At 43.2% G+C, this 22,957-nt stretch overlaps 1 protein-coding gene across 2 annotated transcripts in view; it reads right to left on the bottom strand.

The window, feature by feature from the left end:
• LOC110508787 (enhancer of polycomb homolog 1) overlaps nt 1-22,957 on the bottom strand; it is a 41,459-nt gene that overhangs the window by 8,442 nt on the left and 10,060 nt on the right. For both annotated transcript variants that reach the window (XM_021589611.3, XM_021589610.3), the window contains 9 exons: nt 16,217-16,373; nt 11,786-11,931; nt 11,251-11,457; nt 8,883-9,031; nt 6,824-6,980; nt 6,391-6,555; nt 6,017-6,106; nt 2,011-2,159; nt 1,424-1,788 (listed from right to left, as the gene is read on the bottom strand). In XM_021589611.3, the coding sequence (XP_021445286.2) occupies nt 1,424-1,788; nt 2,011-2,159; nt 6,017-6,106; nt 6,391-6,555; nt 6,824-6,980; nt 8,883-9,031; nt 11,251-11,457; nt 11,786-11,931; nt 16,217-16,352 (1,564 nt within the window). In that variant the 5' untranslated portion in view covers nt 16,353-16,373. The remainder of the gene's footprint in view (nt 1-1,423; nt 1,789-2,010; nt 2,160-6,016; nt 6,107-6,390; nt 6,556-6,823; nt 6,981-8,882; nt 9,032-11,250; nt 11,458-11,785; nt 11,932-16,216; nt 16,374-22,957) is intronic.

The raw sequence follows: 22,957 nt of genomic DNA, 5'->3' as shown, positions 1-22,957 counted from the left end.
CATGTATGTAGGGGTAAAAGTGACAAGGCCCTCAGGATGGATAATAAACAGATTAGCAGCAGCCTATGTGAAGTATGAAAGTGTGTGTGTGAGGCATCAATATACGTGTGCAAATAGCCCGGTTAGCCATTTGATCAGCAGTCTTATGGCTTGGGGGGTGTAGAGGCTGATCAGGAGCATTTTGATCCCGAAATTGGCGCTCCGGTCTAAGGCACTGCATCTCAGTGCAAGAGGCGTCACTACAGTACCTGGGTCGAATCCAGGCTGCATCACATCCGGCAGTGATTGCGAGTCCCATAGGGTGGCGCACAATTCTCAGAAACAGACTCCATGAGGGTGGTATGAGGGCCCGACGTCCACAGGTGGGGGTTGTGCTTACAGCCCAACACCGTGCAGGACGTTTGGCATTTGCCAGAGAACACCAAGATTGGCAAATTCGCCACTGGCGCCCTGTGCTCTTCACAGATGAAAGCAGGTTCACACTGAGCATGTGACAGTTGTGACAGAGTCTGGAGACGCCGTGGAGAACGTTCTGCTGCCTGCAACATCCTCCAGCATGACCGGTTTGGCGGTGGGTCAGTCATGGTGTGGAGTGGCATTTCTTTGGGGGGCCGCACAGCCCTCCATGTTCTCGCCAGAGGTAGCCTGACTGCCATTAGGTACCGAGATGAGATCCTCAGACCCCTTGTGAGACCATATGCTGGTGAGGTTGGCCCTGGGTTCAACTTAATGCAAGACAATGCTACACCTCATGTGGCTGGAGTGTGTCAGCAGTTCCTGCAAGAGGAAGGCATTGATGCTATGGACTGGCCCGCCCATTCCACAGACCTGAATCCAATTGAGCACATCTGGGACATCATGTCTCGCTCCATCCACCAACACCACGTTGCACCACAGACTGTCCAGGAGTTGGCGGATGCTTTAGTCCAGGTCTGGGAGGAGATCCCTCAGGAGACAATCCGCCACCTCATCAGGAGCATGCCCAGGCGTTGTAGGGAGGTCATACAGGCACGTGGAGGCCACACACACTACTGAGCCTCATTTTGACTTGTTTTAAGGACATTACATCAATGTTGGATCAGCCTGTAGTGTGGTTTTCCACTTTAATTTTGAGTGGGACTCCAAATCCAGACCTCCATGGGTTGATCCATTTGATTTCCATTGATAATTTGTGTGTGATTTTGTTGTCAGCACATTCAACTATGTAAAGAAAAAAGTATTTAATAAAAATATTTCATTCATTCAGATCTAGGATGTGTTATTTTAGTGTTCCCTTTATTTTTTTGAGCAGTGTATATATAGACGTGGACTGTGTGCATGTCTATGGAATGGTGTGTATGTGTGTATATAGACGTGGACTGTGTGCTTGTATATGGAACGGCGTGCGTGCGCAGATAAACCTATAACCTCAGGCCCTACTCACCAGCTGTGGGGGCCGTGTGGCCAGCTCCTCTCAGGGGGCCAGTGGTGCCAGCCAGGGTAGCGGTGATGCGACTCTGGCCCCTGCCCAGCCTCCTGAACAAAGGATCTGTGACTGTGTTGTCCTCGTCGTGTAGTGATAGTGTCCGGGGCCTAAAGTGCCTCCATCGGCTCGACTTAATGTTCAACAGTATCCGACTGAGGTCCGCAGAAGAGGAAGAATAAGAAGAGGTTCTGTCCGAGGTATTTGTTTGTGAGGTACTAGCAAACTTGTCTGTGACTGGAGAGTGGGCAGGCAGGTCAAGCATTTCAGAGTCCAGCCCATGAAATACATTGTCAAAGTCTGTGTGCGCCCTGTCCAGCAAAACCCTGAGGGAGAGAGAACAGGGTTAAGTCCTTCTGTTAGCAAGGCATTCATTCATGCCATTGGTCACAGAAAACTATTACATTGATCTCACATCAACAGATCTTAATATGAATTGGAGAGGTTATATTTGTCCTGGCCCATCACTCAGCTGTTTATCCAAACAGTGGTGGGGGCAACCCTCCATTTGAATCCCAGATTGCCCCTTTCACCCTACAGTAACCTACCTGCCCCCCCGTCCCAGGCGTCGTCGTGCCATGCCAAGGCAGCGTGGTGGCACGGTGAGAGTGGTGAGGCAGTAGCGGTAACGAGTGTCTCCCAGACCTCCCTCTGACGGACTGACCCACGGCCAGCTGCCGCAGTGGTCCAATCGAGACTAGTGAGACAGACAGGAGGAGCCATTAGACATAGGACAAGTTTTAGACATGGTCTCTAGCTCAGTAGAGCATGGCGCCATTAACGCCAAGATAGTGGGCTCGATTCCTGGGACCACACACACGTAAAAACATGATGCACTCATGACTAACAAGTCTTGGATAAAAGCATCTGCTAAATGGCATATATTATTTATAATGCAAGTTACAATACATGGCCAGACAGAATGCCACAGGGACAATATGATTACGTGTGTGTTCAATTTCCTGCATTTTGTTTTGAATTAAATACAAAAGTATGTGGACACCCCTACAAATCAGTGACCGTGGCTACTTCAGCCACACCCGTTGTTGACAGTTGAATAAAATCGAGCAGACAGCCATGTAACCTCCATAGACAAATATTGCCAGTAGAATGGCCTAACTGCAGAGCTCAGTGACTTAATGTTGCATCGTCATAGGATGCCACCTTTCCAACAAGTCAGTTGATCAAATGTCTACCCTGCTAGAGCTGCCCTGGTCAACAGTAAGTGCTGTTATTGTGAAGTGGAAACGTCTAGGAGCAACAACGGCTCAGCCGCGAAGTGGTAGGCCACATAAGGAATAATGGTCTGGGGCTGTTCATGGTTCGGGCTAGGCCACTTAGTTCCAGTGAAGGGAAATCTTAACGCTACAGCATACAATAACATTCTAGATGATTCTGTGCTTCCAACTTGGGGAAGGCCGTTTCCTGTTTCAGAATGACAGTGCCCCTGTGCACAAAGTGAGGTCCATACAGAAATGGTTTGTCGAGATCAGTGTGGAAGAACTTGACTGGACTGCACAGAGCCCTGACCTCAACCCCATCGAACACCTTTGTGATGAGTTGGAATGCTGACTGCGAGCCAGGCCTATTGCCCAACATCAGTGTCCGACCTCACTAATGCTCTTATGACTGAATGGAAACAAGTCCCTGCAATGTTCCAACTAGTGATGCACCGATACGGCATTTTTGGCTGATAGCGATATCCGATATTTTTCTTGCCCCAAAAAATTATACTGATAACAGATATTTAAAATGTTTGTGGCCTTTTAAGCATTCTAGTACAGTTAAATAGTTAAACAGCGGTCTAAGGAACTGCATCTCAGTGTAAAAGGCTTGAAAGACACTGGTTCGAATCCAGGCTGTGATTGGGAGTCCCATACGGCGGCACACAATTGGCCCAGTATCGTCCGGGCCGTCATTGTAAATAAGAATTTGTTCTTAACCAACTTGCCTAGTTAATTAAAGGTTACACACACCAAAAAAGTTATTTTGTTGGCATTTACACATGCCCCCATTACCAGTAAAACATAATCAAAACGTATTACCTTCACTTACTTGCTGTGCTGTTTCGTTAATTTGTTCAGTCGTTTCATTCTCAACCAGGATTTCTATGGAAAGCCGTTTGGGTCTTTGTGTGTCAAAAAGAACACAGTAGCACTGCCAAAGCATAATTTGTTCGACCGCAACTCCTGGGGTAGCTAGCTTTAGCTTGGTACCTAGCTAGCACCAATACAACCAACCTAAAAACAATGACCAGTAGAAACTGCAGTCATTTTCATTATTCTTAGCAATGATTTAGGAATCCTTGTGAGTAAGTATTAGCTAGGTTGCCACGTGTTCGCCTTTTGAAATTGAACTTCAGTTCATGAAAAATAAATAGCTAGGCAGCTACTAGCATAATTCTACTATTTGTATTCATTTGGATCACTGTCAATGACATACCTCTATTTGAAGGCAAACCGTAAATTCCACTATTGTGTCTAATCCTTATTGTGGCTAGCGTCACAACACATACCCGGTCCGGTCGAGTCTCAGATGAAGCTAGCTGGCTGCTTATAACATTAGCTTTGGGCAACAAGGTTAAGTAGCTGCCTATCTATTTATTTTTCATGAACTGAAGTTCAATTTCAATAGGCGAACAACAAGTGGCAACCTAGCTAATACTTAATCACAAAGACTCCTAAATCATTGTTAAGAATAATGAAAATGACTGCAGTTTCTACAGGTCAATTTTCAGGCTGGTTGTATTGGTGCCAACTAATCCAGAAGTTGCTGTCGAACAAATGCTTTATTACCAACACGATATTGTAAACATTGTTCGTGGTCGGTGTTTGCAGACTTTTTTTGTACAGCTTTGACAGTGCTACTGTATCTATTTTGACAAGCAAAGACCCAAACAGCATTCCATAGTATGCATGTCGTGAAGCTAATAGCAGTGACACTATTACTGTGTAACACCGGTAGGGCAGCATTTGAAAAATAGCGCATTTGGTAGTGTGTACCGGTGCTCGACCTGTCTGCAAAAGCCAACATCACCCACGACCGAGAACGGTTGATTGTCAAGGGCAATGAAATTCATTATCTTGGCTTTACTGGATTTCGTCTTTGAGTTGTCTTGCCAATATGTTCTTACTCTTTCAAATGACAGCTCAACCCACACAGCAAACATTGTGTGGGCTAGGTTAAGAATGCTGTGTTACACGTGTAGTGCAAACTTTTACGTGGCGTTATTACATTATGTGCCTACGTTATATAGGTATGCACGGTAGCTTTGACATCGTTTTTTCACATCAGCGTTAACCTCTTGAAACTAGGGGGCACTGTTTTTATTTTTGGAAAAATAACGTTACCAAAGTAAACCGCCTATTTCTTAGGACCAGATGCTAGAATATGCATATAATTGACAGCTTAGGATAGAAAACACAGGCGAAAGCCTAAGAAAAATCCAATCAGGAAGTGACTCATGTTTTGAAACCGTTGTGTTCCTATGCACCCCTATTGGCCACTGAAAGGGATATCAACCAGATTCCTTTTTTCTACGTATTCCCTAAGGTGTCTCCAGCATTTTGACGTAGTTTCACGCCTTTATATTGAAGAATGAGCGTAAAAGACTACATTGCGTCAGTGGCCAGTTGAGGGCTCTGAGTGATTCTTGCGTAAAAGACAGAGGTAGTCATTTTTCCTCTCGCACATACTGAAAAGCCAGGTTGATATATTATTGAATAGATATTTGAAAAACACCTTGAGGATTGATTATAAAAAACGTTTGCCATGTTTGTCGATATTATGGATATAATTTCGGCGTTGTCGTGACCGCTATTTCCGGTGGATTTCTGAACATAACGTGACAAACGAGGAATTTTGGGTATAAAAATAATCTTTATGGAACAAAAGGAACATTTGCTGTCTAACTGGGAGTCTTGTGAGTGAAAACATCCAAAGCTCAAAGGTAAACGGTTCAATTGATTGCTTTTCTGATTTTTGTGACCAAGCTTCCTGCTGCTAGCTGGACATAATGCTATGCTAGGCTATCGATAAACTTACACAAACGCTTGTCTTGCTTTGGCTGTAAAGCATAATTTCAAAATCTAAGATGACAGGATGATTAACAAATGGCTAAGCTGTTTTTTCACTATATTTCACTTGTAATTTCATGAATATGAATATTTTCTAGTAATATTTTTTTGACCGTTGCGCTATGCTAATTAGTGTAGTTGATGACAATTCTCCCGGATCCGGGATGGGTAGTTCCAAGAATTATTAAACTAGACATCAGAACGATGTTGCAATTTTTAGCTAATATCGCCCAATTCCGATATGCTCACCAATATATCGTGCATCCCTAGTTCCAACATCTAGTGAAAAGCCTTCTCAGAAGAGTGGATGCCGTTACAGCAGTAAAGGGGTGGACCAACTCCATATTAATGCCCATCATTTTGGAATGAGATGTTCAACGAGCTTTTGGTCATATAGTATATAATGTACAGATATTGGGTACAAAATTTACTTGTGTAAATGTACAATAAAGTTATCAGATGAGTCATTTATACTCACAGCATAATATTGACAGCCTGCTTTCCTTCGGAATGAAAAGGAACCATCGGGGTCATTCTCCTCCTCAGCTTCTGAGGAGCCGGAGTGCATCTAGAGAGGGAGAGGAGTCACAGGTCACCAAAATGACATTATGACCAAATAAAACAGTTTCCCGCACAGATGTCCAAGGCCCAATCCCAAATCCACCCTAAGCACTTGGAGATTTGGCAGATGACAATAATATGGTCATAGCTCCATCTTGCCCTCTGATAGTCTAGGTGGAAGTCTCACCATATTGCTTATACTAATCAAATCCTCTCAGATCTACAAGTGCATAGGACGTTGGGCTGCGTCCCAAATGGACCCCTAGACCCATGTCTAACCGCTCTGCCTACCTGGGAGTGCAGCTCATCATCTGAACTGGGGAAGTCATACTGGTGGACGTCCTTAGCGTTGAACACAGAGGGGCCAGAGTAGTGAGGGGCAGCAGCTGACAGGGGTAAGACTTTAGGCTTCCTCTCATACTTCCTCTTCTGCCTGATGACCTCAGTCTTCTCCGGCTAGAAGGGAAGGACAGACATTTCAATTTGTCACTCACTTGCTTGCAATTTCTTGGGAGGGAAAGCAGGAAAAAACCCTTGAGTAATTGGCCCGTACTCACAAAGTATATCTGAGTAGAGATGCTGATCTAGGATCAGGTCACTGTCTCCATTGTGATCCAAAAGGCAAAACTGATCCTAGATCAGCAGCACTCCTACTAGGAGACACTATGTGAATACGGGCAAATGAGAGATCAACCTCTTTTTTCTCTCTAACTCACACACCCACCTTGGACTTGTACTCCTTGAGGTCCATGTGGTCCTGATGTCTGTACTGGTTGCTGTTGGTCAGCGGCGCCAGGGGAATAATATGGGCAGGCTTGGCCAGAGCTCGCTGGGCCAGCACTTCAGCCATGATCTCACCACCGAAGTCCGACATAACGTTCCTGGAAGGGCAAAGGTCAAAGTCATAATCAACAATTTTAATAAAATAACTGGATTCCAATCAAATCACCAGACAATCAAAAACTATTTTGAAACAGAAGTACAACTCTATTAAACAGATCCTAACTATTCCACTACAGTAGTACCATAGAGATCCAATAGGCCTAATCAATGTTGGCAAGATGGCTAGCAAACAGACTGCTCAAAAAAATAAAGGGAATACTTAAACAATGTAACTCCAAGTCAATCACACTTCTGTGAAATCAAACTGTCCACTTAGGAAGCAACACTGATTGACAATAAATTTCACATGCTGTTGTGCAAATGGAATAGACAACAGGTGGAAATTATAGGCAATTAGCAAGACACCCCCAATAAAGGAGTGGTTATGCAGGTGGTGACCACAGACCACTTCTCAGTTCCTATGCTTGCTGGCTGATGTTTTGGTCACTTTGCTGGTGGTGCTTTCACTCTAGTGGTAGCATGAGACGGAGTCTACAACCCACACAAGTGGCTCAGGTAGTGCAGCTCATCCAGGATAGCACATCAATGCGAGCTGTAGCAAGAAGGTTTGCTGTGTCTGTTAGTGTAGTGTCCAGAGCATGGAGGCGCTACCAGGAGACAGGCCAGTACATCAGGAGACGTGAAGGAGGCCGTAGGAGGGCAACAACCCAGCAGCAGGACCGCTATCTCCACCTTTGTGCAAGGAGGAGCAGGAGGAGCACTGCCAGAGCCCTGCAAAATGACCTCCAGCAGGCCACAAATGTGCATGTGTCTGCTCAAACGGTCAGAAACAGACTTCATGAGGGTGGTATGAGGGCCCGACGTCCACAGGTGGGGGTTGTGCTTACAGCCCAACACCGTGCAGGATGTTTGGCATTTGCCAGAGAACACCAAGATTGGCAAATTCGCCACTGGCGCCCTGTGCTCTTCACAGATGAAAGCAGGTTCACACTGAGCACATGTGACAGAGTCTGGAGACGCCGTGGAGAACGTTCTGCTGCCTGCAACATCCTCCAGCATGACCGGTTTGGCGGTGGGTCAGTCATGGTTTGGGGTGGCATTTCTTTGGGGGGCCGCACAGCCCTCCATGTGCTCGCCAGAGGTAGCCTGACTGCCATTAGGTACCGAGATGAGATCCCCAGACCCCTTGTGAGACCATATGCTGGTGCGGTTGGACCTGGGTTCCTCCTAATGCAAGACAATGCTACACCTCATGTGGCTGGAGTGTGTCAGCAGTTCCTGCAAGAGGAAGGCATTGATGCTATGGACTGGCCCGCCCGTTCCCCAGACCTGAATCCAATTGAGCACATCTGGGACATCATGTCTCGCTCCATCCACCAACGCCACGTTGCACCACAGACTGTCCAGGAGTTGGCGGATGCTTTAGTCCAGCTCTGGGAGGAGATCCCTCAGGAGACCATCCGCCACCTCATCAGGAGCATGCCCAGGCGTTGTAGGGAGGTCATACAGGCACGTGGAGGCCACACACACACTACTGAGCCTCATTTTGACTTGTTTTAAGGACATTACATCAAAGTTGGATCAGCCTGTAGTGTGGTTTTCCACTTTAATTTTGAGTGGGACTCCAAATCCAGACCTCCATGGGTTGATACATTTGATTTCCATTGATAATTTGTGTGATTTTGTTGTCAGCACATTCAACTTTGTAAAGAAAAAAGTATTTAATAAGAATATTTCATTCATCTAGGATGTGTTATTTTAGTGTTCCCTTTTTTTGAGCAGTGTATATACACCCAAGCAGATATCTACATATGCACTGTTGTATACATTATTTTACCATATTTGATCAGTTTCCAGAATGAAAGTTGTCCTGACTAAGATGACTGGCATCCGAGCAACATGACCTGAAAAACTTGAGTACATCTATGAGTAGTACCCACCTCTTCTCTACGATCTCCAGGGTGAGGTGCAGCAGCTCTCTCTTGCTCTTCTCCCTCCTCTTGATCATCTCCAGGATGGTGACGGCTCGGCTCAGGTCCCGCCGCAGTTTCAGCATCTTCTCATACCCAGCCTCCTCGTTCTTACGGTTCTGAGGGGGGCAATTTCACCATTAATTAACTCATCTGCTGTCAATAACCTAGGGTAAGCCTATAATCAGTTGAAATGGAAATGCGTAGGGGTACACACACACAAAGCCTAGTCCTAAACTAAAAACCATGCTCAGCAGGAATTTCGAATGACCAGGACTAGGCTTTATCGGTGTACGGGAATCGTGTCAACTACCCCTTATAATATTGTCAGAGACCTGGCCGTGCGGTGCCAGGACAACAACCTCTCCCTCAATGTGATCAAGACAAAGGAGATGATTGTGGACTACAGAAAAAGGAGGACCGAGCACGCCCCCATTCTCGTCGATGGGGCTGTAGTGGAGCAGGTTGATAGCTTCAAGATCCTTGGTGTCCACATCACCAACAAACATGGTCCAAGCACAAAAGACATTCGTGAAGAGGGCACGACAAAACCTATTCCCCCCCCTAGGAAACTAAAAAGATTTGGCATGGGTCATCAGATCCTCAAAAGGTCCTACAGCTGCACCATCGAGAGCATCCTGCCTGGTAAAGAAACTGCTCGACCTCTGACCGCAAGGCACTACAGAGTAGAGGTCGACCGATTATGATTTTTCAACGCCGATACCGATTAATCAGCCAAATTTTGGTTATTTTTTATTTGTAATAATGACAATTACAACAATACTGAATGAACACTTATTTTAACTTAATATAATACATCAATAAAATCAATTTAGCCTAAAGTAAACAATGAAACATGTTCAATTTGGTTTAAATAATGCAAAAACAAAGTGGAGAAGAAAGTAAAAGTGCATTATGTGCCATGTAAGAAAGCTAACGTTTCAGTTCCTTGTTTAGAACATGAGAACATATGAAAGTTGGTGGTTCCTTTTAACATGAGTCTTCAATATTCCCAGGTAAGAAGTTTTAGGTTGTAGTTATAGGACTATTTCCCTCTATACCATTTGTATTTCATTAACCGTTGACTATTGGATGTTCTTATAGGCACTTTAGTGTTGCCAGTGTAACAGTATAGCTTCCGTCCCTCTCCTCGCTCCTCCCTGGGCTCGAACAAGCAACACAACGACAACAGCCACCATTGAAGCAGCGTTACCCATGCAGAGCAAGGGGAACAACTACTAGAAGTCTCAGAGCGAGTGACGTTTGAAACGCTATTAGCGCGCGCTAACTAGCTAGCCATTTCACTTCGGTTACACCAGTCTCATCTCGGGAGTTGATAGGCTTGAAGTCATAAACAGCGCAATGCTTGACGCACAACGAAGAGCTGCTGGCAAAACGCACAAAAGCGCTGTTTGAATGAATGTTTACGCGCCTGCTTCTGCCTACCAACGCTCAGTCAGATACTTGTATGCTCAGTCAGATTATATGCAACGCAGGACACGCTAGATAATATCTAGTAATATCATCAACCATGTGTAGTTAACTAGTGATTATGATAGACTGTTTTTCATAAGTTTAATGCTAGATAGCAAATTACCTTGGCTTACTGCATTCGCGTAACAGGCAGTCTCCTTGTGGAGTGCAACGAGAGAGAGGCAGGTCGTTATTGCGTTGGACTAGTTAACTGTAAGGTTGCATATATATATATTTATTTTTTGTTAAAAAAAATGTTTTTTTATCGGCACCCAAAAATACAGATTTCCGATTGTTATGAAAACTTGAAATCGGCCATTCCAATTAATCGGTTGACCTCTACTACAGAGGGTAGTGCGAACAGCCCAGCTGCTATCCAGGACCTCTATACCAGGCGGTGTCAGAGGAAGGCCATAAAAATTGTCAGACTCCAGCCACCTTAGACTGTTCTCTCTGCTACGCTACCGCACGGCAAGTCTATGTCCAAGAGGCTTCTAAACAGCTTCTATACCCCAGAGCCATAAGACGCCTTCCTGAACATTTAATCAAATGGCTACCCAGACTATTTGCATTGCTGTCCCCCCCTTTTACAGTGCTGCTACTAATAACTATACATGTACATGTTACCTTGACTAACCACTGCCACCGCACATTGACTCTGTACCGGTACCCCCTGTATATAGCCTCGCTATTGTTATTTTACTGCTGCTCTTAAATTTTTTGATATCTATATTATTTTTTTAAACTGCATTGTTGGTTAGGGCTTGTAAGTAAACATTTCACGGTAAGGTCTACTACACCTGTTGTATTCGGCGCATGCAACAAATAAAATTTGATATGCCCTGGTCTAGAGGTGGGATCCTACCTTTCTGGTCTGCATCTTCTCCGTCCTTCTGCGAAAGGCCACGTAGGGGTCTGAGGTGCTGGAGCCGTCCCTCTTCTCCTGCTTCACAGTGGGGTGCAGCGTGCCGTGCTTGCCGATTTTCCTCTTCCTGGTCCAATAGTCAAACACTTCCTTGATCAGCTCGTCATCCTCCTTCAACAGCAGCTTGGCCTCCTGCAGGCTCACCGCCTGATCGGCGGAAGAGGTGAGGGAGGAGCAGGGAGTCACATTTGGGAGGCGACAGGGTCTCTGTTCTGATCCCCTGATTGTAGAGTAACAGTTTCTGGTTTCTGTAGCGTGACACAGCTTGATGTGCAAGACAGTACACCCCCTGGACAGGATGCTAGTCTGATGCTATGACTGCCCATTGTAGGCTACTCCCTCTTATCCCATCAAATGCACCCTATTCCCTGTGTAGTGCTCTATTTTTGACCAAGGCACTTAGGGCTCCCGTCAAAAGTAGTACACTATATGTAGGGAATAGTGTGCCATTTAGGATGCAGATTCCAAGACTTACCTGCTGCCCACTGCCTTTCTCCAGACGGTCAACCATCTCCTCAAACTGCAGGAAGGTGATCTCCATCTTCTTCTTTAGCTTGTTCACAAACACCTCGTCTTCTGTGTCCAGGTCATAGTCCGGCTGCTCTGTGTCCAGGGTGAAAGCTACAGGTGAGAGAGGGAGAGGTGAGAACTTCAGACATGAGAATGGAGTAGAGATGGGGTGACAAATCTAAAGTTAGACAGACCATACCGATCATTTTCACAGGTACTTTGCTGATATTGTTCATGACGATAAGTAGTCTATACTAGAGAAATGTGAAGTTTGAAATGAAATATGTTTGCTAATATGGGTCATTGATTGTTAAGAGACTATCGAAGAAATGGAATATTTATTGAGTAAATTAATGTCTTCTGAGTGCAACCAGATGAAGATCATCAAAGGTAAGGGATTCATTTTATCTCTATTTCTGAGTTGTGTAACTCTTCTGCTTGGCTGGTTACTGGTTAATGATTTTGTCTGCTGGCCTATGTTCTCAAATAATCGTAAGGGTTGCTTTCGCTGTAAAGCATTTTTTAAATCTGACACCGTGGTTGGATTCACAAGAAGTTCATCTTTAAACCCATGTAAAAATATGCTTTGTTTTCTGAATTTTTATCAGTATTTCCGTATTTGAATTTGGTGCTATGCAATATCACTGGATGTTGGCCAGGTGGGACGCTAGCGTCCCACATACCCTAGAGGGGTTAACCTCTTGAAGCTAGGGGGCACTATTTTTATTTTTGGAAACAATAACGTTCCCAAAGTAAACGGCCTATTTCTCAGGACCAGATGATATAATATGCATATAATTGACAGATTAGGATAGAAAACTCTGAAGTTTTCAAAACCGATATTGCAGGCGAAACCCTGAGAAAAATCTAACCAGGAAGTGGCTTCTATTTGGAAAACTCCATTTTCCATAGCCTCCCATTGCTCAATTTAAAGGGATATCAACCAGATTCCTTTTCCTATCGCTTCCTCAAGGTGTCAGTCTTCAGACATAGTTTCAGGCTTTTATTTTGAAGAATGAGCATGAACGACCACATTGCGTAAGTGGATAGGTGGGGGCTCTCAGATTGAATTGTGTGCAAAAGAGAAAGGCGGCCATTGTTACTCCCGGTCCTGGTGAAAAGCCAACTGTCCCGGTTGATATATTATCGAATAGATATTTGAAAAACAACCTGAGGATTGATTATAAAAAACATCTGACATGTTTCTGTGGACATTATGGATATAATTTGGAATTTGTGTCTGCGTTGTCGTGACCGCTCTTTCCAGTGGATTCCTGGGCATAACGCACCAAACTAACGGAGGTATTTGGATATAAAAAATATATTTATGGAACAAAAGGAACATTTGTTGTCTAACTGGGAGTCTCGTGAATGAAAACATCCAAAGATCAAAGGTAAACGATTCATTTGATTGCTTTTCTGATTTTCGTGACCAAGTTACCGGATGCTAAGTGTACTTATTCTTTTGTCGAGGGATCAATAAACTTACAAACGCTTGTATTGCTTTCGCTGTAAAGCATAATTTCAAAATCTGAGACGACAGGTGGATTAACAAAAGGCTAAGATGTGTTTTGCAATATTGCACTTGTGATTTCATGAATATGAATATTTTCTAGTAATATTATTTGACTGTTGTGCTATGCTATACAGCGTTGCTGATGACAATTATACCGGATCTGGGATGGGTGGTTCAGAGGTTAAAATCCGAAAACCCCATTTTTTCCCCGCTCGTTTTCTTCAGTAATCCACAGGCTCAAACGCAGTAGAAACAGGCAGACAAAAATCTAAATTGTATCCGTAAAGTTCATAGAAACATGTCAGACGATCCTCAGGTTGTTTTTAGCCTAAATGATCAATAATATTTCAACCGGACAATAAAGTCGTCAATATAAAAAGGTTAACAAGAAAGGCACTCTCGGGATTGCGCATGAAAAAGCTCTGTGACACATCAGGGTCCACTCATTCAGACTGGTCTTACTCCCTCATTTATCAGAATACAAGCCTGAAAGAATTTCTAAAGACTGTTGACATCTAGTGGAAGGCATAGGAACTGCAATTTGAGTCCTAAGTCAATGGATACTGTAATGGCATTGAATAGAAAACTACCTCCTGAATGGATTTCTCAGGTTTTCGCCTGCCAAATCAGTTCTGAGCTTCTTTTGTTGGCACTCCAATATGTCCCATAAACATCACAAATGGTCCTTTTGTTCGATTAATTCCGTCCATATATATCCAAAATGTCAATTTATTTGGCGCGTTTGATCCAGAAAAACACTGGTTCCAACTTGCGCAACGTGACTACAAAATATCTCAAAAGATGCCTGTAAACTTTGCCAAAACATTTCAAACTACTTGTGTAATACAACTTTAGTTATTTTCTAAAGTAAATAATCGATCAAATTGAAGACAGGATGATCTGTGTTCAATACAGGAAGAAAACAAACTGACGCTAGCTTTCTCGTCACGCGCCTCTATCAAATAGTACACATGAAGTGACACTCGTTTTGAACAGGGCTACTTCTTCATTACACAAAGGAAAAACCTCAACCAATTTCTAAAGACTGACATCCAGTGGAAGCGGTAGGAACTGCAAGCAAGTTCCTTAGAAATCTGGATTCCAATGAAAACCCATTGAAAAGAGAGTGACCCCAAAAAATAAAAATCGGAAAGGTTTGTCCTCGGGGTTTCACCTGCTATGTAAGTTCTGTTATACTCAAAGACATGCTTCAAACAGTTTTAGGAACTTCAGAGTATTTTCTATCCAAATCTACTAATAATATGCATATCTTATCTTCTGGGCATGAGTAGCAGGCAGTTGAATTTGGGCCTGCTTTTCATCCAAAATTCCAAATGCTGCCCCATATCCTAGAGAACTTAAGGTCTGCCCACGCCTGCAAAAGCTACGCGTCCATGACGCCCCAGTGTAGCTCTCCTGTTACCACTGAGCACACATGCTAACGTAGTAGCATCACAGTAGCCTTGTGCTTAAGCCATTGCGTTTCCATTCCAACAGTTCAAAAGAAGAGCTGGATGCTCCCCTTTCCTATTACGGGATACAGGAGACCTTCTAGCCCATCTTCCCAGTTTGACATAATGCTGACTTATGTTCCGAGCTACTAGTATTTCAATTCTGACTAAAGCAATGGTTGTATTGATTGGGGTAAAGTGATTAATTTATATTTGGTCGGTTCAGGCAAATCAAGCCAGAGAAACTTTATGGCAGCATCTTGGCAACTGCATTTAAATGTAGCTTTCAAAGCCCAAGACGGATGACAATCCTGAATCCAAAACTAACACACATTCATTTAAATCAATTAAATTCCAATCATGTTAGATTGAGTTTTCGGCAGCCTCTACTAACAAGGTAACGTGAATTAATGCAATTGCATAGCTATAATGACACAGAAAAAGTCGTGGGGAAAAAAATAAGTTACATATTGCAATATTATTTTGGGAGGATATAGATATTTGACTCTAAGTAACAATTGTTTTGCTACTGTAGTTAGCAACAACAACTTCTCAGAACTTATTTCCCATACTGATTAAAACTCATTTTGGTCTTTCCGCTCTGCAGCAGACATATGGTGAGCAATATGTTGGGAACATCAAAGCACATTATCGAATCGGCACCTAAGTATCGTGATATTATATTGTGAGTTCCATGGCAATTCCCAGGACCATCTCACATCGGCCAATAATGACATAAGCCCAGGAAATAAAATTTAGCTGAGCTCTTATCTTGAGCAATAACAAATAGTATGATCCATGTACGAGAGGATTAGGCCTACTAAATTAATACTAAGGCTAGATCCCACAATGCTTAAGAATTATGCCTTACAAGTCTCAACTTCTACCAACAAAACTCCTTGCCATAGAGTGGTGGAGAGGAGGAGTCTACAGAAGCAATTTGACCTTTCATTTTCCAGATTCAGGTTCACTCAAACAACGTTTTACTATTGACAGTCTCAAAGTCAGCTGTAATTGTATATAGATTGGCTCTCCTTCAATATGTATTAGTTAGTCTCTGAATTGGTTCATGAAACTTTGCCACCAGGGCATAACTACTCATCACTATTGCCTAGCAACAGATAAACCACATTCAGATGTTATCAACAACTCTCCATAAACCAAGCTGAGGTATGACCAAATCCCAAATGGACACCTAGACCCAACTTCCTAGGGACTTGTGGAGATCTAGGAGGATCTGCCAGCTGCAATCAATATGGAAACAATTCCACCGGGCCCTCTGATAGGCTAGGTGGAAGATTCATCATATTACTTATACCAATCAAACCCTGTCAGATTGCCCAAAGTGCATAGGGAGAGTGTTTGGGTCGATTTGGGATTGAGCGGTAGTATAGGGTACTAGAGCCTTGCAGCCAGGTCCACTACTCACGCTGTATGTGAATAAGCTGCTTTGGCATCTTGAACTCTCCGGGGTAGAGGGACTCGTAGTAGGCAATGTTGCCGTCTGCCTCCGGGACAGGGATGACCATGTTGTGTTTCTCTCCATACACCGACTGAGCCGACATGGCCCTCTGGAGATGGTGTTCCTAGAGAAAGAGATCTTAATAATAATCAACACATTCAGCAGAAGCTTTTATCTGAAGCGACTTACAATCATGCTTGCAAACATTTTCATGTGGGTGGACCCAGCGGGAAACAAACCCTCAATCCTGGTATTGCAGTCACCATGCTCTATCAACTGTGCCACACAGAACCACAGAGAGGAGTAGAGGAATGAGGTCAAATGAATGAACATACCTCTGCCCAACAGGCCCTAGGATTTAACAATCAAATCAGACCTCTTTAATAGGTCAATTGACAGGGTCAGCTGGAAGTTGAAGTAATTGACTCCTAGAGTACATAAATCAGAGTGAATCTCAAGCACTGTGCGATCTTATCCGTTTGCTAGGATTAAATCAAGGGTCAAATCATTACTGATAGAAACAGAATCACCTTCAGAGTTTAGGTGATTGTTTTTCTAGTACTCTCTCTCACAAAGGACTGGAAAATGGAAAATAAAAACAGCAGGACTTGGCAAGGCCAGGGTAAAAGTGCTGGAATGGTAGTCAGTCACCGATTTACTAGGCTATTCCCCAGGTGCAAAACCCTAGTACACTTTATATCCAAGGCAATATGTAGGCTTAACTCATACCAGTTTCGTAACTAAAAATTCCTATTCTTCGGTTTCAAAGTCTGGGAGCTAGTTTGGACCTGGCAGATTAAGCACTTTACAGCAACAAATAATGACCGTCATCTCAAATCACTACAAACCACCAGTGGAACAGGGTTTCCATTAGCCGGTAAAAGCCAGCTTATGGCCAATAAAAAATGAGTGATTTATTTTAAAAAATTAAAAAAGTTTATAAAAAAAATGCAATCCCATTGCAATGTTTTCCACAAGCACATTGAATAGCTAGCCAAATTGAAAAAGTAGTCCACCAGGCAACCCCTGACTGTTTGCTCATTGCTGTTGCTCTAAGATGGCAACGCCGAGCAAATGCACCAATTGAATCTCAACAAGGAAACAGTCGGTGCTAGTATTTGATTAACAATTATTGAAAAAGTATGGATTTCAGAAAACAAAGATGTGCAAGCAACTACAGTGGACAAACATAAGTACACAGTGGGCATTTCATAACTAAATGTTTTTTAAGTATTGACCTTGGGCAAATCAATGTATTCGGCGCTAGATTCCATAAAGCCTGGTCTCTTACCAATGTCTGCTTTCTACCAGATCCAAATATTTTTGCATTTAATGGTATAACTGATCAAACTTCTGTAGGCCACACACACAATATTCTGCCCTTATGAACTAATGTATTTTAAGCCAGAAAAACAACCATGTATGATTTAATGAAAATCAAACATACAGGGAAACTCAAGGTATTGTAGCCTACAGTGTGTGGAGGGCGAGTGAGCCGAGGGCTCGGTACGCAGCATTAGACCCTCGCAGGCGCATTTTGCTCAACAAAAACCAGCGTAAGCCCTCCGGTATATTCTAATGCCTTGATTTCATTGGAAATAACAGCAACATGGACTACTTTGGAAAAGTGTGGTATTGTGTTTACAATTGAAAACAGAAAATGTATGAATTTAGTTAGTGTATTGCTATTTTGTTTTTGGATATCGTCTAGGCCAGGGGTACTCAAGTACTATTTGAGAAGGTCCAGTCACAAAGGTCCAGGTGGATCATGTAATTAAAACGGCGTAGTAAACGCCCACCTCACAACCCATGCACCCCCCCCCAAACGCTCATATGACCTTTAACACATCTTTTGAGATTAAAGTATTTCACTGCCAGATATGAATTGCCACAAAGATCAGAATACCAGAATAATTTGCAACTCTGGTCTATGAATTGCAGTTTGCCATTTATTTCACTGATCCAGATGAATTCTTAAAGGCCTAATGCAGCCGTTTTTATCTCAATATGGTGAGTGGTGGATGATTCTCCTCCATTGTTTAAATCTCTAGTTTGGGAACACTTCGGCTTCCCAGTATATTTCAACGGCGATGGACAGAGAGTTATGGATGAAACGTTAACAGTACATCACCACTGTTCAATAGCCTATGTAGCTGCCAACACCTCAAACATGTTGACACGTTTACACTGAAATTACCCCACTTTTCCTACCACCAAAGCAAGACAGAAATGCAGAGACAACTTCATCTCCTCTGCATTCAAGCAGCTTTTCAGTCAATTCTGACCATGCCAAAAAAAAATACAAGAGCGATAGGTGTTTATGGGCCCATTCTAGGTGGTTGAGAACGTCATGGAAGTAAGTGCAGGCCACGTTCGAAACATCCCTCTCGCACCCATTTCAGCAAACAGGTAGTACCTGCTCTAGCCTATAGAAGCAAGCCAAAGCTGTTAATTACACTGAACAAAAATATAAAAACGCAACAATAGCAAAGATTGTACTGAGTTACAGTTCATAAGGAAATCAGTCAATTCCTTTGGCCCTAATCTATGGATTTTACATGACTGGGAATACAGATATGCATTGTCGGTCCCAGATACTTATTTTTTTTAAAGGTATGGGGAGTGGACAAGAAATCCAGTCACTATCTGGTGTGACCACCATTTACCTTGTGCATCTCCTTCACATGAAGTTCTTCAGGCTGTTGATTGTGGCATGTTGTCCCACTCTTCAAAGTTGCTGGATATTGGCGGGAATTGGAACACTGTCGTACACGTTGATCCAGACCATCTAACATACTCAATGGGTGACATGTCTGGTGAGTAATCAGGCCATGGAAGAACTGGGATATTTTCAGCTTCCAGGAATTGTGTACAGATTCTTGCGACACTGGGCTGTGCATTATCACGCTGAAACATGAGGTGATGGCGGCGGACGATTGGCACGACAATGAGCCTCAGTATCTAGTCACGGTATTTCTGCATTCAAATTGCCATCGATAAAATGCAATTGTGTATGTAGCTTATGTCTGCCCATGCCATAACCCCATGGCACTCTGTTCACAATGTTGACGTCAACAAACCACTTGCCCACACACTGTCTGCTATCTGACCGGTAGAGTTGAAACCAGGATTCGCCTGTGAAGGGCACGGTTCTCCAGCGTGTCAGTGGCCATCGAAGGTGAGCAGCATTTGCCCACTGAAGTCAGACACAATGCCTAACTTCAGTCAGGTCAAGAGCCTGGTGAGGAGAACAAGCACGCAGATGAGCTACCGAGATGGTTTGACAGTTTGTGCAGAAATTCTTTGGTTGTGCAAACCCACAGTTTCATCATTGTGGTGGCTGGTTTCAGACGATCCCGCAGGTCAAAAAGCCAGATGTGGAGGTCCTGGGCTGGCGTGGTCATTATGGTCTGCGGTTGTGAGGCTGGTTGGAAGTACTGTCAAATTCTCTAAAACAACATTGGAGGCAGTTTATTGTAGAGAAAGGAACATAAAATTCTCTGGCAACAACTCTGGTGGACATACCTGCAGTCAGCATGCGAATTGCACGCTCCCATTAAAAAAAACATCTGTGGCAAAAACGTGACCCCAAAAACCCAAAACAAACCGTGGGTTTGGTGAACCACTACACCCCTACCAGCAACTACAAGGAAATAACACCGATTGAACGAGCACTAAAAGTGTACAAAAATTTGATCAGTTGCACAATATATAAACCACAGGACAATACATTGACAGCACTTGGACTTTAAAGAATCCTGTACGAGTCTGCCAACTTCCACAGGCTTCAAGCTTCCTTTTAAGAGGCATTTTCTCAGCTATCTGCAACACAGAATTGACTGAAGAAAGAAGCAGGCATTAAACATGGGCTTTTCTATACAGAAAGGAGCAGTTGACTACTCCACTGTCAACACAAATTAAAATCAGACGACCTACTGTGCCTTCTGAAAGTATTCATACACCTTCACTTCAAAATGTTACAGCCTGAATTTAAAATAGATAAAATTGAGATTGTGTCACTGGCCTATACACAATACCCCATAATCAAATTACGGACTCCTCTTTAAATCTGCGTATTCCTCCAAAGCTCAGTCTTGGCATTCAGGCCAAAGACTTCAATTTTGGTTTCATCAGACCAGTGAATCATGTTTCTCATGGCATAAGAGTCCTTTAGGTGCCGTTTGGCAAACTCCAAATGGGATGTCATGTGCCTTTTACTGAAGAGTGGCTTCAGTCTGACCATTCTACCATAAAAAAGCCTGATTGGTGGAGTTCTTCAGAGAATGTTGTCCTTGTGGAAAGTTGTCCCATCTCCACAGAGAAACTCTGGAGCTCTGTCAGTGACCATCAGGTTCTTGGTCACTTCCTTAACCAAGACCCTTCTCCCCTGATTGCTCAGTTTGTTCAGACAGCCAGCTCTAGTTAAGAGTCTTGGTGGTTCCAAACTTCTTCCATTTAAGAATGATGGAGGCCACTGTGTCCTTGGGGACCTTCAATGCTGCACAATTTTGTTGGTACCCTTCCCCAGATCTGTGCCTCAACACAATCCTGTCTCGGAGCGCTACGGACAATTCCTTCGACCTTAGGGCTTAGTTTTTGCTCTGTCGTCTGTGGGACCTTATATTAGGCAGGTGTGTGCGCCTTTCCAAATCATGTACAATCAATTTAAAATTTACCACAGGTGCTCCAATCAAGTTGTAGAAACATCAAGGATGAAAAAATTTAAACTGGATTTGGTCAAAAAGTTAGGATACGCCTACTCATTCAAGGGTTTCTTTAATGTTACATTGTAGAATAGTGAAGATATCCAAACTATGAAATAACAAATGCAATCGTGTTTGCCTTTGCCTGGTTGAAGGAATGCCGAGTGCGCGCAAAGCTGTCATCAAGGCAACGGGTGGCTACTTTGAAGAATCTCAAATATAAAATATTTGAGTAGTTTAACACTTTAGTTATTACTTGATTCCTTGTTCTTTTTCCACTATTATTCTACAATGTAGAAAATAGTAAAAATTAAGAAAAACCCTTTAACTTATTTGGGACTGAGTAGCTTGGATGAATAATATACAGTGCCTTGCGAAAGTATTCGGCCCCCTTGAACTTTGCGACCTTTTGCCACATTTCAGGCTTCAAACATAAAGATATAAAACTGTATTTTTTTGTGAAGAATCAACAACAAGTGGGACACAATCATAAAGTGGAACGACATTTATTGGACATTTCAAACTTTTTTAACAAATCAAAAACTGAAAAATTGGGCGTGCAAAATTATTCAGCCCCCTTAAGTTAATACTTTGTAGCGCCACCTTTTGCTGCGATTACAGCTGTAAGTCGCTTGGGGTATGTCTATCAGTTTTGCACATCGAGAGACTGACATTTTTTCCCATTCCTCCTTGCAAAACAGCTCGAGCTCAGTGAGGTTGGATGGAGAGCATTTATGAACAGCAGTTTTCAGTTCTTTCCACAGATTCTCGATTGGATTCAGGTCTGGACTTTGACTTGGCCATTCTAACACCTGGATATGTTTATTTTTGAACCATTCCATTGTAGATTTTGCTTTATGTTTTGGATCATTGTCTTGTTGGAAGACAAATCTCCGTCCCAGTCTCAGGTCTTTTGCAGACTCCATCAGGTTTTCTTCCAGAATGGTCCTGTATTTGGCTCCATCCATCTTCCCATCAATTTTAACCATCTTACCTGTCCCTGCTGAAGAAAAGCAGGCCCAAAGCATGATGCTGCCACCACCCTGTTTGACAGTGGGTATGGTGTGTTCAGAGGGATGAGCTGTGTTGCTTTCACGCCAAACATAACATTTTGCATTTTTTGCCAAAAAGTTCAATTTTGGTTTCATCTGACCAGAGCACCTTCTTCCACATGTTTGGTGTGTCTCCCAGGTGGCTTGTGGCAAACTTTAAACAACACTTTTTATGGATATCTAAGAAATGTCTTTCTTCTTGCCACTCTTCCATAAAGGCCAGATTTGTGCAATACACGACTGATTGTTGTCCTATGGACAGAGTCTCCCACCTCAGCTGTAGATCTCTGCAGTTCATCCAGAGTGATCATGGGCCTCTTGGCTGCATCTCTGATCAGTCTTCTCCTTGTATGAGCTGAAAGTTTAGAGGGACGGCCAGGTCTTGGTAGATTTGCAGTGGTCTGATACTCCTTCCATTTCAATATTATCGCTTGCACAGTGCTCCTTGGGATGTTTAAAGCTTGGGAAATCTTTTTGTATCCAAATCCGGCTTTAAACTTCTTCACAACAGTATCTCGGACCTGCCTGGTGTGTTCCTTGTTCTTCATGATGCTCTCTGTGCTTTTAACGGACCTCTGAGACTATCACAGTGCAGGTGCATTTATACGAAGACTTGATTACACACAGGTGGATTGTATTTATCATCATTAGTCATTTAGGTCAACATTGGATCATTTAGAGATCCTCACTGAACTTCTGGAGAGAGTTTGCTGCACTGAAAGTAAAGGGGCTGAATAATTTTGCACGCCCAATTTTTCAGTTTTTGATTTGTTAAAAAAGTTTGAAATATCCAATAAATGTCGTTCCACTTCATGATTGTGTCCCACTTGTTGTTGATTCTTCACAAAAAAATACAGTTTTATATCTTTATGTTTGAAGCCTGAAATGTGGCAAAAGGTCGCAAAGTTCAAGGGGGCCGAATACTTTCGCAAGGCACTGTACATGTACATACA

Source organism: Oncorhynchus mykiss, chromosome 28 (genome assembly GCF_057628025.1).
Source record: "Oncorhynchus mykiss isolate SJ-2025 chromosome 28, ASM5762802v1, whole genome shotgun sequence".
Lineage (NCBI taxonomy): Eukaryota > Metazoa > Chordata > Actinopteri > Salmoniformes > Salmonidae > Oncorhynchus > Oncorhynchus mykiss.
This window is presented reverse-complemented; position numbering and strand designations above follow the sequence as displayed.